Source organism: Haemaphysalis longicornis, unplaced genomic scaffold, assembly GCF_048455015.1.
Source record: "Haemaphysalis longicornis isolate Haplotype H1 unplaced genomic scaffold, Haemaphysalis longicornis Haplotype H1 scaffold_9, whole genome shotgun sequence".
Taxonomy (NCBI): Eukaryota; Metazoa; Arthropoda; class Arachnida; order Ixodida; family Ixodidae; genus Haemaphysalis; species Haemaphysalis longicornis.
In genome coordinates this window covers 37,724,931-37,740,626 of record NW_027526460.1, presented here as the reverse complement: position 1 = coordinate 37,740,626, position 15,696 = coordinate 37,724,931, and the positions used below count along the sequence as shown (strand labels likewise).

General features: G+C 48.4%; 1 protein-coding gene across 1 annotated transcript in view; it reads left to right on the top strand.

The window, feature by feature from the left end:
• LOC144153144 (uncharacterized) overlaps positions 1–11,293 on the top strand; it is a 35,159-nt gene extending 23,866 nt beyond the window's left edge. The window contains exons 4-6 of the mRNA XM_077684795.1: positions 8,504–8,842; positions 10,232–10,433; positions 11,008–11,293. Coding sequence (XP_077540921.1) covers positions 8,504–8,842; positions 10,232–10,433; positions 11,008–11,124 — 658 coding nt within the window. The 3' untranslated portion in view covers positions 11,125–11,293. The remainder of the gene's footprint in view (positions 1–8,503; positions 8,843–10,231; positions 10,434–11,007) is intronic.
• Positions 11,294–15,696: the final 4,403 nt, after the last annotated feature.

Here is a 15,696-nt window from a genome sequence, read left to right as displayed (position 1 = left end):
AAACTATTCCGAGAAATGCGGCGAATAAATGTGGGGGGCATTACACGTGTCTTCAGGATAGAACGAAAAAAATTCACCTATCTCCACGAGCCACGAAACGAATCATGACGAGTGGGCGAAGCACTGGGGATCGTTCTTAGCGTAAATCACCCGTGACATTGTCCACTCGTGCATGTAAATGAGTGACAACGCGTGTGTGCAGCATATAAAATTCGAATCAAATCCAATCCGATACAATTCAATTTAATCCAGTCCAAATCCAATCCAATCCATTTCAATTCAATCTAATCCAATCCAATCCGATGCTCCTCGCGCAGGTAAGGTGGCTAGAATGGGGCCACCTTAGCGCAGGTGCAGCACGGCTCTCCAGGAGCCACGCGAAACTGTTCAACTTCTCTCTCTCTCTCTCTATCCTTGTCTGAATCTCCCCCTCCCTCCCTCCCTCCCTCCCTCCCTCCCTCCCTCCCTCCTCCTCTCTCTCTCTCTCTCTCTCTCTCTCTCTCTCTCTCTCTCTCTCTCTCTCTCTCTCTCTCTGTAACATTTTGTGCACCTTTTATTTTGTTCTTGTTAACCTTTTGTGAACCCTTTGTTCACAGATGTTTAGATTTACACGGTGCTGTGCGTCTCTCTCTCTCCCTCCCTCTCTCTCTCTCACTCTAACCTTTTTTCCGCGAATTAGCGTTGATCGTTATGGTTTTAGCTTTTTTGCCACGTTTTTCAACCTTTTAGGCGTTGTGACATACAGATATTCGGTTTGTACTGATGTGCGCACGGACGCCAACGGACGAACATTGCGAGGTCCTAAGGTGCTTCGCACCTAAAATGTCTCAGTCTTAACTCTTCTGAACCTATCTATCACCAGCAAAAGCAGAATTTGCACACAGTGTTTCGTGAAAGTTCGCCTTTACTTCTTTCAGGGGTGGAACAACTGCGCCATTTGCGCCATTGAGCGCCAAACTTGTTTACCTGCGCCATCCTGCGCCGAACCGCCTCTGTTGCGCCGAACTCGTTTATCAGCGCTTTTTTGCGCCATAGAACCACAATTGTGCCGCGAGACACGACTGCCATGATGCCCCGTGCTAGAAAACCTGGCTTAAACATCGTGTTTTTGGTTTCAGTGGGATTACGGCTTCGGTTTCGTCAAGGCTATGAGCGGCTATGGACGTTGGCTTTTGCTTAGTTGTAAGGCTGCTGGCACTACGCGCATTCTCCGCCTTCACTTTGGATTTCTTTGTGTTGCATTTGCACGGTTCTCTTTGCCGGTGCCGGACTTCTGCGCCACAATCAATAGAAAATGACCAGAATTGAGTGAAATGTTTGTGTGTCACATTGCAAACGGAAAGAGAAAACCGAATATATTCGCATGAAAGATTATAGTTTACTGGAGGTGGATTTCATTTGAGTCGGACTTTTTTGACAAGCTTAGCTGCATGTATTGACCAAATGGGGTCTTGGACGTCTTGCCCTCGCTTGTTAATTCTGTTCTCAATTGTTGTGAGGTAGTTACTCATTTTCGCTGTGAAATTTGGGGTTAGCTTTGCTTATCTGGAGGATGGTCCATAATTTTGCCTTCGAACACGCTCTTGTTACGTAGTCTACGGCGCACATTCGTTGACTCTTGCAATCCTCTGGTGGACGAGGACAAAGCCACGTTCGGCTTAGCGCACACTGAAACCGCTGTTCGATAGAGAAAAATTAAAGCCGTTCCACTCAATGTGAAAGCTGTCGGAAGTGCAGAGCAGTGATTCGCCATCATGGGCTGTACCGCCATTATCCGCTTACTGCTACCACCCCAAGCAAATTCAAATTTCCCGCCTTCGCAGTGCTCGCGCGCCCGCTGCCTGAAACTGCACCAGCGGGAGTTCTGTTCTCTTCGTGCTTTTCTCCCCGCACGGGCCTGCGTTGCACTGCCACATTTTGCGTTTACATGTAAAAACCAACCCAACGGGCGTTAACTATAGGAACGCGGGCGCTGCCGGTTAATTACGTATATTTTTCCTCAAATGTACCTATAGTTTTCTTTGCGCTAAACAAGGGGAAGATGTATGACAAGCGCCAGCGTTTCACGAGTTTCGAACGCTCATGACTATATAAGCCGCTTGGCTTTCGAAGCCTCTGGGGTACGCCGCGAACAACAGCGTTACCCCGGGACGTCGCCTTGGCGCTCTATATACTTGGGTCGAGCGAGCGAGCTAGGACGACAAGGCGAGCGCCTAAAGTGCTCTGCACTTAAAAGGCAAGGAAGTGTCTGGTTTCACAGAAAGGCGCAGTGAATTCGCTGAAGGCTGCCGTCTACCGGGCATGAAATAAGGCCTGTTGTCTGATCCCCTTCGACTCTGCGCGCGAGGCTTACCCTTGGAACAGTGAGAACGCTGCGCAGTCGCTGGGGCCGATGGTAGGTAACTCCGAATATTGTGAGTTTCCAGATATTGTACAAGAACTGCTTTCTTGGTTCAGAGTACGTTCTAGTGCACGGTAGAACGCCTAATATGGTAGATAGGTTAAACTTAATTGGCAGTGGGCTGGCACAGCATCCTGTGCCAGCCCCCTGCCAGACAGTCTTTCTGGTTGCTTCAAACATGTCCCAAAAGGCTTTTCTGGCTGCTCCAAGCCTGCAGGTTTGCCTGCTCCCAGGATGGCTCCCGAACCCATGTATACCCTGTTCCACCCTTGTTATTTATTAAGAGGCCCGCCTTGGCCTAAATAGAAGCTCAACTGCAGCCTTCGCAGGCGCCTCGCCTTACTAATTAGATACATTGAGGATTACGCGAATTAATTCACGCGTCAAAACTGGCACTCCACCTGAGATGGGATGGAGCTCCAGATGGGACTCACGAAAACGGGGCATGTCCTCGGATGTCTGCTAGACCCAGAAAACAGCGAGCTTACTCAGAAACACAATCTCAGCAAAACAAATTCAGGGGTGCTTGCGCTCACCCGCAAGACTTGAATGGCGGAGGTGTTGTAGGTGAGCATTGCCAGACACATAATTACGTTTCAGCATCATTGCTTATTTGCATAGATGAGGTGCTAGTAATAGTCATCATATGCATCGAAGAGGTCGTCGTCGTCTTCGCGGCGAGCGGTGGATGCAAAGTCACCCTCAGCATTTCAGACTTCCACCAGCTCAAATGGCGAATCTTGCACTAAGTCGCGCAATGCTTGATCCATAGCCAAGCTGCAGGAGTTCTTCATACGTGAGCATTGAAGGACACATCACCAGGCATTTGTACAAGTTTGAAATTGTTTATTTACATGTTCCGTCGTCGCTTTGCACTGTTCTAGTAGCGGTCATGGTCATATGCATCGAGATCATCGTGTTCCTCGTGCCAAGCGTTAAATGCGCGGTAGCGCTTGACGACAGCGCTGGAGCTTTTTTTCTTTTTTTTTTCTAAAGCCACTGCGCGAGCTGGAGACACGGCGATCACCGCTACGCACGCGCTTTTTTCTGCAACACCGAGCTTACGGCTTGTAGAACAGCTCCGCTGTGAATACTCCATGAATACAAGGGTGCACTCGATGACCTTATTCAAAAATCAGAAACCGATACCTTCATGCGAACCCCCTCAGGGACTCCTCCAACTTACACGGGAGCAGCAAATCGAGAATTAAGACGTCCTATCACTGCGGCAGAGCTGCTCGCCACAAAAACCCGAATGGCTCATTTACAGACCAATGAGGAGAGGCTGCAAACGCGACCCCGATGTTAACAATACCCTGCTCTATGCGGACGGCAGACCCATTCTCCTCGTACGTGGTACCAGAGTCCTTGGTCTTTGCATACAGGCTAATGGTTCAACCCAGAGAACATAAAGGTGCTCAAAACAAGTGTACACCAGACAGTCTGCCTTATCTCCAGAATTGCCGGCTGGCATAATAGTATGAAAAAAGGTAACCTTGTTAGATTAATGCAGGCTTTTGTTCTTAGCCGCATAGTCTACGCGACGCCCTTGGCACTAAAATCCCATGAAATAAAAAAAAAATCGATAACGTCATTAGGCGAGACTACAAGCAGGCACTAGGCATACCCTTTACGGCACCGAACGAACGTTTTGAAGCGATGGGGCTGCACAATACTATAGACGAGCTCGTAGAAGCCCCCAAAAATAGCACAGCTAGAAAGACACTCTAAAAGTGCAAGAGGCAGACACGTCCTACAAGAGCTTCACGTCACCCATGAGACCCAACAACGAAAAAAGGTGGATATCTTTACCGAGCAGAAGGCACGGATACACACAACCCCTCTGCCCAGGTATATATGCATCCCGTGCATTTACAACGCAGGAATGAAAGAGCCAAAGCGCTTCAAAAGCTATTCGAACGCTCCGATGACGTAGTCTACGTGGACGCGGCCGATGCCGTGGCCACAACGCCATGGCCGTAGCAGTAGTCGATCCGATCGGCAGGGCCATTGCTTAGCCTCCGCAACATTTCCCACGGACACTCCGGAGGTAGGAGAGAGGCAACCATTGCCCAAGCGCTTTCTTCTACTACAGCAATATTCATAATAGGCGATTCAAAGTCTGCGATCATGCACTTCGCAAAGGGAAGGATCTCACTTTAGGCCAAATAAATCCTCAGGGGATTCAAAGAGTCAAAAGTCCGAGGGGTTCAAATTATATGGGCAACGGTTCACTCTGCCCTTCCAGGGAACGAAAATTCTCACGAGGCGGGTCGAGGTCTGAGCTTCCGAGACTACCCAGGAACACCTGATCCATCGTTCCACACGGGGGTAGGGACCCCCTGGTAACCTATAGGGACATAATTGATCATTACCGATTAGGGAAGACAAGATATTTCGCAGCTCATCGCACCGTGGGAACGCGGGAGTCAGTAGCGTGGTATCTACTTCAATCCTACACTTTCCAGAACCCGGTGAAGTTACCTCGGGCTCTATGAAGATAAGTGTAAATTGTGTACAGCAAGGGCCGATCTTGAACACATTTTCTGGGCCTGCCCCTTTGAAGTCAACAGCACGCTTCAAGAATTAAACATCACTTTCTCGGAGCAGTGGGAGACCGTACTGTGCTGTTCAGTTAAGGCCCGGACATTCAACTCCGGGCCGTCCAGATGGCCGTAGACGCCGCAAGGGACCGAGGACTCCTGGCCGCCGTCTGAGGGGGGAAGAACGAAGGGGTCGCCAACCTCACTTCTTCCCTCCACCCCTCCGTCTGGGGAACAATAAAGTTATGCACTCACTGCACTCACTCACTCGTCTTTGCTTGAGATTTTGCAGCCTGCTGTCCAACTATGTCTACTGGATGATCGCATTCACCTTTCGCTTGCGCTGAGCTAGGAGAGACGTCCCAGCCTGCGCGCCCTCGATGGCGAGAACGAGGAACCATGCACCGGCAAAGCAGCTAGCGCTTCCGTGTACGTGCACCGTGTGTTTCTCCAGTGCACGCTCCCAGGCGTGCAGTGTTTTTATGTAGCAGTCGTTAAACCCTCGCGTAGTCGTATGATGCGCTTGCGTTGAACCGCACGTGCAGGCGGCCCAGCCCCCGCTGGGGGATAAGGCGCCGGCGGAGCAACCGTTTCACCCTCTCCTAGTCACGTGGTAGCGCAGCAGTGAAGCTCCGAGAAACCGAAGCGATAGGAGAGGATGACACATCTTGTGCGCCGGCGGCTGAAGGTTATTGCGACACGATGAATTGTCTTGAAAGATGTAGGGTAGTAGAGCTTCCGATCTAAAAAGCCCCGTGCAGTCCCTTGTCCGCAGTAAGGTAGCCTCCAGTACCCGACAGTTGTGCGGTGTTGAAGAGTACGAAAAGTTGTGATGAAATTGAGCAGGAGGCGTGATACACAAGGGCATGATTCAGCTTCCATGGGATGACTGACGACAGTGTCATGGAATGCATGTCAATGACGTGGAGTATCTAGTCTACCCGTATCTCCCTCCGTCGCTGCTCTTAGCGTTGAAAAGCAGAATATCGATGCAATAGAGGGGCCTTTTTAGATGCGACGCTCAGAGCATCTCTTGTCGGCGGCCCTGTCCTTCCTGCGTGCGTCCGTTGTTGTCCGCGGCGTGCGTCCGTTGTCCGCAGCCACTCTCCCACTCTCTTCTCCGATAGCGAACACACTCTCGCGAGGGACATTGGATTGGATTCGATTGGATTGGCTTGGTTTGGCTTGGATTGGATTGGATTAAAGTGGATTGTGTTGGATTGTGTTGCGTCATAGCCGCGGCAGACGCACTGGCGCCGGCGCGTGCCCAGGTGACAGCGTGTGCGGCCCAGCGCGCTCTCACTCCGCCGGTGGGCGGCGCTGCGCGCGGTGCTGCGCATGTGCAGTACTCTCTCTCTCTCCGCGGTTTACTCCTTCGGGCGTGCTGCGCATATATAGTGCCTAGAATATAACCGGGGTGCCGGTCTCCGGCGGTCTTTCGGTCGATTGTTGCTCTCCGCTTGCGCTTGAACCCCCTCAGCGTCGCATCACACCAGGGTTCCCGCGAGGAGAGGTGGGCGTAATTTTTTCAAAAAATTTTCGCTCACGCTGTAGAGTTAGCACTGAATATTGTATACCCATTGCAAGGCGCGCAAGGTTGAGGCGGGGGGTCTCAGTCTTGGCGCCTTGTGTGCAGGAATTAGGTGCAGAATTCGGAGCTTGTCACCGCTCCTCATTGCAGACGGTGTCGGATGTGTTGATGTTTGCCCATGTTGATGTTTGCCGATACAGATTCACACTGAATGGTGTATTTCACTCTAAGAAGCCTCTACAAGGTCAAGGCGAACCTTTTGCAATTACTCCCTCGACGGAGTGAAAAAGGCTTAACAGCTGATAATAACGTCCAGCCAAACTGCTGGACTATTTCGCGAATATATTCGGAAATATATTCGGGAAATTGCGACAATATATTTCTGTCATGGTGTAGAGGCTCGATATGGCAGCATTGCTATTAAATTACATGTTCCGAGCGAATGAAAAGGGATCAAATGTCTGTTTTTATTTTTTTAGAAGTTTCCCGCAGGCGCTTTCACATATCGAGCTAGTTCTTGCTGATATAGGTAACACATACAATTGTCTAAAGGCTGCTTCAAAAAGTTTCTTTGCTACTAAGCCCAATGAAAACAATCAGGCTTTGGGGTAAATTACGTATTTTTACGCATTTCTCGTGTGTTTACCTAGTTGATATATTCAACTGATTTTAGCTTACAAATAAATGTTACCCACGAAAATATCTCCCCTTAATGGGTTTCAAGATCTTGGGCTAAGAAACCTGTATGAGAGCAAGCGGGATCTTGAATTCGCACCCCTAATTAAGTGAACCCGGCTGAAATGCTATATCAGCGCCCTGCCTAAAGTGCTGGCCCCTTGAATTTTGAAATTTTGGGAGTGCGTTCCTATTAAAGTGTAGGAGCTCACTAAAGCATTATCTTTATAATTACACCTCTGAGAGGGTTATAAATCTATGCTGCCAGAATCCACAGTGTGAACGTGATTTGATAGCGAAGCCAAACTAGGGCATGACACACAAGAGAGCTAGTTGGCTTAGCCGTAAAGCGTATTTTGTCGAGTTTAGTCTACGGGCGCCATATACACGAATTATCTATTGGGGCGTATCGGTATACGGGTTTGCTGTAAAGGGCACAAGTGTTTATTTTCGAAATCGATGATTATTTCCCAGGCCCGTTCAGGTGTCCTGCTGGTTTGTGCTCATATATGTGACGCTCGCCGCCGACGATTTTACAAAACAATGCAAGATTAGGAGAATCTATATTCACGGCCAAATTACGACAAACTTTTACGGATTATTTCATGCGTGTTAAACTCTCTGTTACACTGGCAGAGCAAGGCATCGACGGGTACTACCGCTAGAGGGACATGAAAGGATTTCGCAGTAACTAACCTTGGCGTTGCAACTCTAAAGGGGTTCGCATTATTACATTGGTGCCCCTCATCGCTTATCGCCTGCGATAACACCAGATGGAGGTGTTTTTCTGAAATGCGGGGGGGGAGATGGAAGAGTTGGAAGACGCCGCATTTTTGTAGCGAAAGCTACAGTACGCTACCTCGGGTAAGTTTTCGCGGGGTGACCAGTTTTGTCCTTGAAAGCTAGAGGTCAAAACACACCCCCTTCCTCAAGAGCCCGGATTGGAGCAGCGCCCGATGGCGGGGAGAGATAGGCGAGGAGGGAACGGAGAAGCGCGCGGGACTCGTGCCGCCACCTGGCGGAGGAAGGCGAGGACGCCGCCGCCGCAGCGATAAGTGCGCGCGACGAAGAAAGGCGACGTGCGCGCGGATCCGTGTGCGATGGAGTAGAAAGAACATCCAGCTGTGGTCGCTGGTACAGCGGCGACGCTTAAACAACGCCGTGAGGCGAAAAAGAGGGAATAAGCTACTGTTGCGTCCAGCTTCGCTACCTTCAAGTTTTACGCGTTAGTGTGAGCTTCCTTCATATTTTGGGACGACAATTTGCTTGTTAGCCAGGCTGCAGCTGGCCACCATGCACAAGATTTAAATCTACGTGGGTGTCTGTTGTTTCTGTCTTTCTACATTTCTGCAGTCAGTGGCTGGACTCCTTCACCAAGCCAGTGAAAATCCTTCTCGGCCTGCCCGCTGTCACCACCTATATAAATGTTCTAAGTGACTACTACAAGCCCGTTCCGTGGTCCAATCTGAGTTTCTTCTCCAGCTGGGTACGAGGGGCCACTGAATGGCGAAAAATCATCAAACCCGACGACGATAACTTCGATCCGCTTTACACCGAGATCGAAGTGACCACCAGCGGAGCTTTGGTGATTCCCATGTTGTTTCTGCAACTACCCTACTTCATCAAGGGAGGGCCCAGTGCGGCGAACGTCGGGGGAATAAGCCACCTAATCGCCAGAAGCCTCGTCAAAAGGTACGCCCATTCACGGAGTTCATTCGCTCATGGATGCCGTGTTTGCACGGGGGGAATCGAATGTTTGGAAAGCTGCATATCCCTCAACGCAGGCGCTGCAAGTGGTGGAATAGTTCGCCCGTGTCCTAACTCGCAACAAAGTGTCCAACTTAGCAATTTGAAGGAATTCAGGTGTGGAAGTTGTAGTGCACTGATAGTAAATCTTCCGTAAATGTGTAACATGTACCGGCTGGAAGAAAACAGAACATTTAGGAGACGGAACAAATGAGGGAAGCACTTACGCTTAACAAAAAAGCTAGTAACAGGTTGCATTTACTAGCTCCTCACGAACTTTGCTACCCTGCAAAGCCAGAGACGGAGTGCTCACGCATTCGTCATTTTCCTTGAATGCGTGATCACTCCGTCTCTGGCTTTTCACACAAATGAAAACAGAAGCCTATCTGCAGCTTTAATCACATTCTCTGGGAAAGCTGCGCCTTACGTACCGTTTTTATCGTTTCTGCGCATTCTTGTGTATGTTGCCTTTCTTTTCAATAAAGCCTTAGTTGATGTTTAGTGCTCGTCCCGTGTCACTGTCTCTTCTTCTGTCCCCGTTAGTGCGCTTTTTACCATGCCGTAGTCGTATCACAAAGTAGCTCAAATTTCTGCGTTGAAAAATAGCAGGTTAGTTGCGTGCCGTTTTACGAGATGGCGCGCAGTCAGAGCAAGTGCGGGAAATAAATTTAATTGAGAAAGTCGCCATTCCTTTAACCATGGTAGGAGCTAGGCGGGGGGAGAGAAGGGCCGGAGGGGTGGGACAATAACCGAGGAGAGCGTGTTACGTTGCAGAGGAGGCAGAAGAGTGTCGTCTTTCAACGACACTTGCAGCGCAGCAAGCAAATACGGGGCCAAATTTGAGCGGGATGTTGTATACAGAAAATTGGGGTAACAGGCATGAGGCTTAAAGTTTTTAATATTTTCGTAATGCAATCAGTCTTCTCCCATAAGAGGGGGAAGGGGGGGGGGGCGTCGTATTGGTAGGCGCTTTGTTGTTCGTTTTGTGGTTTCTTACTGAGGCCGGCTGTTGCGTTACCCCCAGGCCCCGCAGGGTCGTGTCTGCGCGAGGCGTGGGTCATATGAGAGCATAAGCTAGTTGCAATACTGGTTACTGATTTTTTCCAGAAGTCAGATTCCTAGATAAAGTGCCTTGTTCCAGTGCTGAAAACGTTTATAGACATCCATTATACGAGCACACATGACTGAACTTGGCCAAAACGGTCAAACCCCGCCACCTCAACGCCTACGGTTTTACAATCACAACTGTTGCAATGGCAGTCGGCCGACGCCGCTGCCACGTCACCTAATTGGACTGTAAGGAAAATCTGGCGCAAACGGGGTTTCTCTCTTCAGGTACGTAAAACCAGGTGCCTCAATCCCGGCCGAGTGCTTGGGACCACCGGGAACCCCGCTGGATGGTATGGTAGAAAACCTCCTCGCCTACGCCTGCGTTCGTCCCGCCATGGTCGTCACCGGCGCTGGGAGAGAACTGGACCTTCCACAATTGCCGTGGCTGACCCAAGAAGGGGCGATGTACGCATTCGCCTGCCTCAAAGTAAGACAGACCACTGTCAGGACGCGATGGTAAAATGGGCCCTGTTAGCATGAGGTTATTTATGCACCCTTGTTGACAAGGCGTCCTAATGCCAATACGCGCCACGCATAAATTTCGCTTCCTAGTTTTAAGTCGCAAAACTAATAGCAGAATTGGTGCGAGCAAAACAACCACAGGGACACTGCGTCTTTGCTCATGGTGAGGAAGGGTTTCTTTAAAGCTATAGTTCTGCATGAAGAATTCCTTCTATTTGAGACAGTGTTGTAACTAGATCGAGTGGTACATATGGTTGTCACAAATCGTTCCACTTTTAGGTAAGCACTCAATGAACCCGTGGTACAGAGTCTTAGAACGATATCGGAACCGGTTTGCTAGATCATTTGCAGTCTAATGTTAGAGTGAAAGAGTTCAAAATGCAGTCTCCGGTTAAACCAGATCATACCCCTAAACGCATGCGACACTTTTTGACGGTATTGTATTGCTGTTATACTAGACGCAACGTTGGTCATGTGGGATTAATAATACAATGCCGAAAGTGCAGCACTTCCAATGCTGCCAATTTTATGGACTGCAGGACTGCGCTAGAACGGACAGAGGGGCGGCGAAGTGCAGCTTTCCTTTCGAACGCATGAAGAACTTCGACGAGGCCTTTTCCTGCAATTCCAAGAAGCCTTTATGCAACATCCTCTAGGAGGCACGCATACAACGGGAAGCCTCCGCAATCATGGAGCACCAGATTTTTCTCTTTTTTTTTTGCGTGTGATAATTGGTCGCCATCACTGGCAGGCGACGCTTTGAGGACTGTACGGGACGTCTTATCAGTTGAATTGTTGGTTGGAAAAAAATATTACTGTTACTCAAACGCTATTTCGTGAGGGACACATCTCGCATTTTCGCAATGAAGTCTTAAGACAATTTCGCAACCATTGATTGCGAGTTTGCACTCTGACTGTGTTGTTACCAGTTTGCAACAATCGATTTGAATGCAACTTTGTCAGCTGGGATTTTGTGTGTTATAATATTTTGCTACCAAAGGCAGCATTTGTGTACTGATTCTTACTTTTGACACGTGATGTCACCTATTGTGATAAAGAGGTCTTTAATTTTCTTGTCTTTTCTGCATTAGTTGTTTAGAAAGATTCAAGTGCGACTAACTTTTGTATTTTACGGCACTTTTTCACCTCGATTTACGTATCACGGCATTAAGTTTGTAAAGCGAGGTGACAAAAAAAATAAATTCCCTGCCATTAAAGCTTTGGAATATGAAATTTTATGCACTTCACTGGTATTATTCGGCTGTGAGCACAAAATATCACTGCCTGCATGTCCTGTGGAGGCATTTGTTCCAGTTGCCAGTAGTAGTGCTCTGGTCTTTCTGCATTTCTCTGTCGGTTTTAAAGCGAAGCTTTTACCGTGCCCCCCAAGGGTTCTGTCGCGACGGTTGGTGCCAACAGAAAACTCCTGCGAATAAATAAAAGAATTTACTAGCACAGCCAGGAATCGAACCTGGAACGAATCGAGAAACAAAGCGAGAGCCTGTTGTCTTACCTATTGAGCTATGAACTTTTTTTTATTGCCTTGAGCTATGAGCCCACGCGGAGACGGGGGAGGCGGACTGTGCACTCACCGGGCACATCTGCGGGTTTACCCTCTACGTTCTCACTTAATGCCGCGTGATAGCGCCACGCGACCTCTCGCGCCGCTGTGCGCTCCACTTACGGCACGTGTAGTGGCCGTGTCCGCGCCTTGCACATGCGCTAGGAGTTATAAAAAGGAAGCTCACACCAACCCATAGCATCGCACTTCTCCTCCGTCTCTGCCGCTGATCTCGTCGCCTCCGCCGTAGGCGGCAGAGACGGAGGAGAAGTGAGATCGTCTAAAACCTGGTTTGAGCTTCCTTTAATTTTATAAAAACATTTCCCCTTCATGTGCTTTTCCTTCACCGATACCACTCAACGAACCGCCGTTCATGAATCATGCATTGATTTAACCTTAGCAAAGAGTCCCTTTGAAGTAGTATTAAAGGGCGTGGTTAAGTGTATTTCACCTGTCTCTGGGTTCACTCTTTGTAGAGCCATGTGTGTGAATTCAAGTGACGTAGCATGGGTAATCGCTGGGGGCGTCGTGTATAGCTTCGCTTTCCAAACACCTTCACAGGGTGGATTGGCGCGCATTATTTGCACTGTGATTTTTGTTGACAATGCTGCATGGTATGCGCTCTTGCGGGAATTGCATAAACAATTTTAAGATTGTTTTCTGAGCGTTAAGGTACTGGCTCAAGAATTGAAGCTTCATTTAAAGGAGCCATAAAGAGAAAACACAAGTTTGGTTCATTCAAAAGATTGCCTCGTTAGGATCATACTGACACCACTTTTAACGTTAACTTCTCTCAACTAAGCTACATAATTAGGAAAAAAGGGAATTGCCATGCTACCCACTAGCTCATTTCCCGCAACAGAAGCTATGATGTCATACCAGACAGCTCTGCGATTGGAGGAGGGCGTCAAAAGCAAACGCAAATTAGGCAGAGCTTATAAGCTTGCCGAACGAGCTATTTGCGCTTAAATTTAGAGCACATTCCCTAAGAATGGTGGGACAAAGAGTGTAAGTTACGAAAGCACACGTAAACATAGAAGTACCGATGCGTATGCTGCTGCTGGCACTGCGCGCACTATGCTTGGTTCAGCTGCACAGGACTGCGGGGCTTTGGGGTTGTTTCAGACGACACTGGCCAATTGGAGCAAGCGACGATGTCTTACGAGACCGTATTTGTCTAGCGAGCACAATGTTTCACGAAACGATTGTCCCCATGAACAAAACAAGCCAGGTACAAATACGTTCACAAAAAACCAAAGGCAGAAAGCGGCTTGCCGCGGTGTGGTGGCGCCATCTAGGTTCACTAACGGTAAAACAAGGCTTTGTGATGTCATTGCAGACCACGAAAACGCACGATTTAGCGGGAAAATCAAAACTTTAACTTAAATTAATTCATTTCTCGGTGAATAAAGCATAGTTTGCTTTCGGACAAGTGCTGGGGGAACTATAAAACACGAAATCTTTCGAATAATACAAACGCGTTTTATCTTCATGGCTCCTTTAATAAACGTTCAGTGCGAGTCGCAAAAGCTTGCAGGATAGAAAAATAATAGAAGCACTGTTGCAACCCCATTGGACTCTGGTTGCTTTGCGTGACTGGCAGAATGGCGGTGCAACTTCTGTTCGACCTGACGAAAAGCGAGCCCAGTGGGTGAAAACAACTTAGTCTGTGCTTACCTTAAGTTAAATTATCGGTGCTCCACTGTGGTTTAGGAGAAAATAATATAGCAGCGATATAAGGAAAATGCTCGTATAAGCCCACGTGGCCAAATATCAAGCGGTTGACGCTTTCGTTCGGGTCGTGTGCTGCTGGGAGGGTTTTCACTAGAATTTGATTTGCCATTCGCTATGCAATTAGTTTGCCAAAATTGGCGGGTCTGTTCAAGTTACCAGTGCTACACAAGCGAGTTTTTCTATATCTACATTTTGCCAATCACGTTATGGCCCCTGCGCTGCAGCATTTAGCTGACAAGCTGCCTTCTAGCGCGGGACCAGTTAAAGGACTCCATGTGCTCCCCAACAAGCGTGGTTGAGCTCATGCCAAATCAGACTATAAAGCACCACATTTCTGAAAACCGTGAAGCTTTGGGCTAGTTGCTTTTGCACGCTTAGAAGTAACGAAGATGAAGAGGCTTGTGGTTCGCAGAACACAAAGGGTAACGAATTTCTCATTCTTACGTCCCATTTGTTCGCGCTTTTATTTGCCCCTTGTTTTTCAGTTCTGGATGAAACAAAAGTGTATTTCCCTCGTTCTTCTGGGGATTGAAATGGCGTGGCAGTTGTGTCACTGTTACTGCCAATAGTATCTTCTAAATGGTGCAACAAAAACTGCGTGCCTTAAATGTGTGCTAATCCTGGCAGCGGAGAGGCACCGTACAAATGATTGGAGACCAGGTGTCTTTTGCCGGAGTCGCAAGCTTTGTATTCCCGTTGTACGCTTTTCAAATCTGTTGCGCGCCTCTTTGCGGCCTTACTTCGTTTCTTGTGGCGTTGCATCAACGAGAAACGAAGCGGTTTGTTGGCGTAGCAAGAGTGTCGTGTGAGAAAACCGGTGAAGTCAAAAGAGCGTCTTTTCACACCGGTACGCCTGCTAAAAATAACTCCCGAGAGTGTAACGTTAGGCCTCCTCGATTTTCCAGTCTTGGACGGTCCGCGGGCAGTCCGAGGACTGCCCCCGGACCGGAAGCCCCATAGGGATACATGGGAAAAACGAGCGCCGGATCGCGTCTTGGGCAGTCCGCGGACGATCCGGGACTGATAATCGAGGAGGCCCATTGTGTCACAGAGCTAATGCTCCCGAAAGGGTGAACTTGTGCCACAGGGCTTCCCTTTTTCTTCTTCTTCTTTTTTGAACATCCTTGTTTGCTCACTGACTGTTTTCCATTGCGATTTAAACGAGGAACTGCATAGTCTCGTTAAGGCGTAAGACGTTACTGTTGCCACAAAAATATTGATCAGTTTTGTAGCTCTTGACCTTTCATATCAGTTCTGTTATCTGTCTACGTTTGTACGAAGTAGTGCCTGTAGAATGCTTTGTCAAATAGACATTTACAAACGCATCTGTGTGTTGCTTGCCCAATATCTATCGTTGACACGGATAGAGGCTACAACCTCTGGCGCAGTGTTACACCCATCAAGGCGTTCTACAGCCTGCAAAAGCTGAATTGTGCGTAAACCTTGTGTGTAATCTTTCAGGTTCAGCAAAAGGCGTTGTTTCATTTACTCTGGAGTTGTTGTTAGTTATTTTACATTTATTCTGGGACTTCAACTGACTGCACAAGTGAACAAAGCTTTGGCAGCATAAGCTACTGGTGCCTTTAATTGAAAAGATGAAGTAATCAGCGTGTACGTGCATCAATACTTGAAAAAAAAAAGATTGCTTAGCACAACAGTTTACTTAGCACGCAGTCACACCAAATGTTTGACCTTTGCTTGGTAAAAAACACTTTGTTACGAACAACTACCCTGCAATACCACCATCATCATCATCATCATCGTCGTCGTCGTCGTCGTCGTCGTCATCATCATCATCCCGCTCAGGTCCATTTCAGGACGAAGGCCTCTCCCACTGACCTCCAACCGCTCCTGTCCTGCGCTGCTCGAGTCCACAGTTTACCCCCGAAGTTCCGTATTTCATCCCTCCATTGTGTTATTGGCCTTCCCCTTC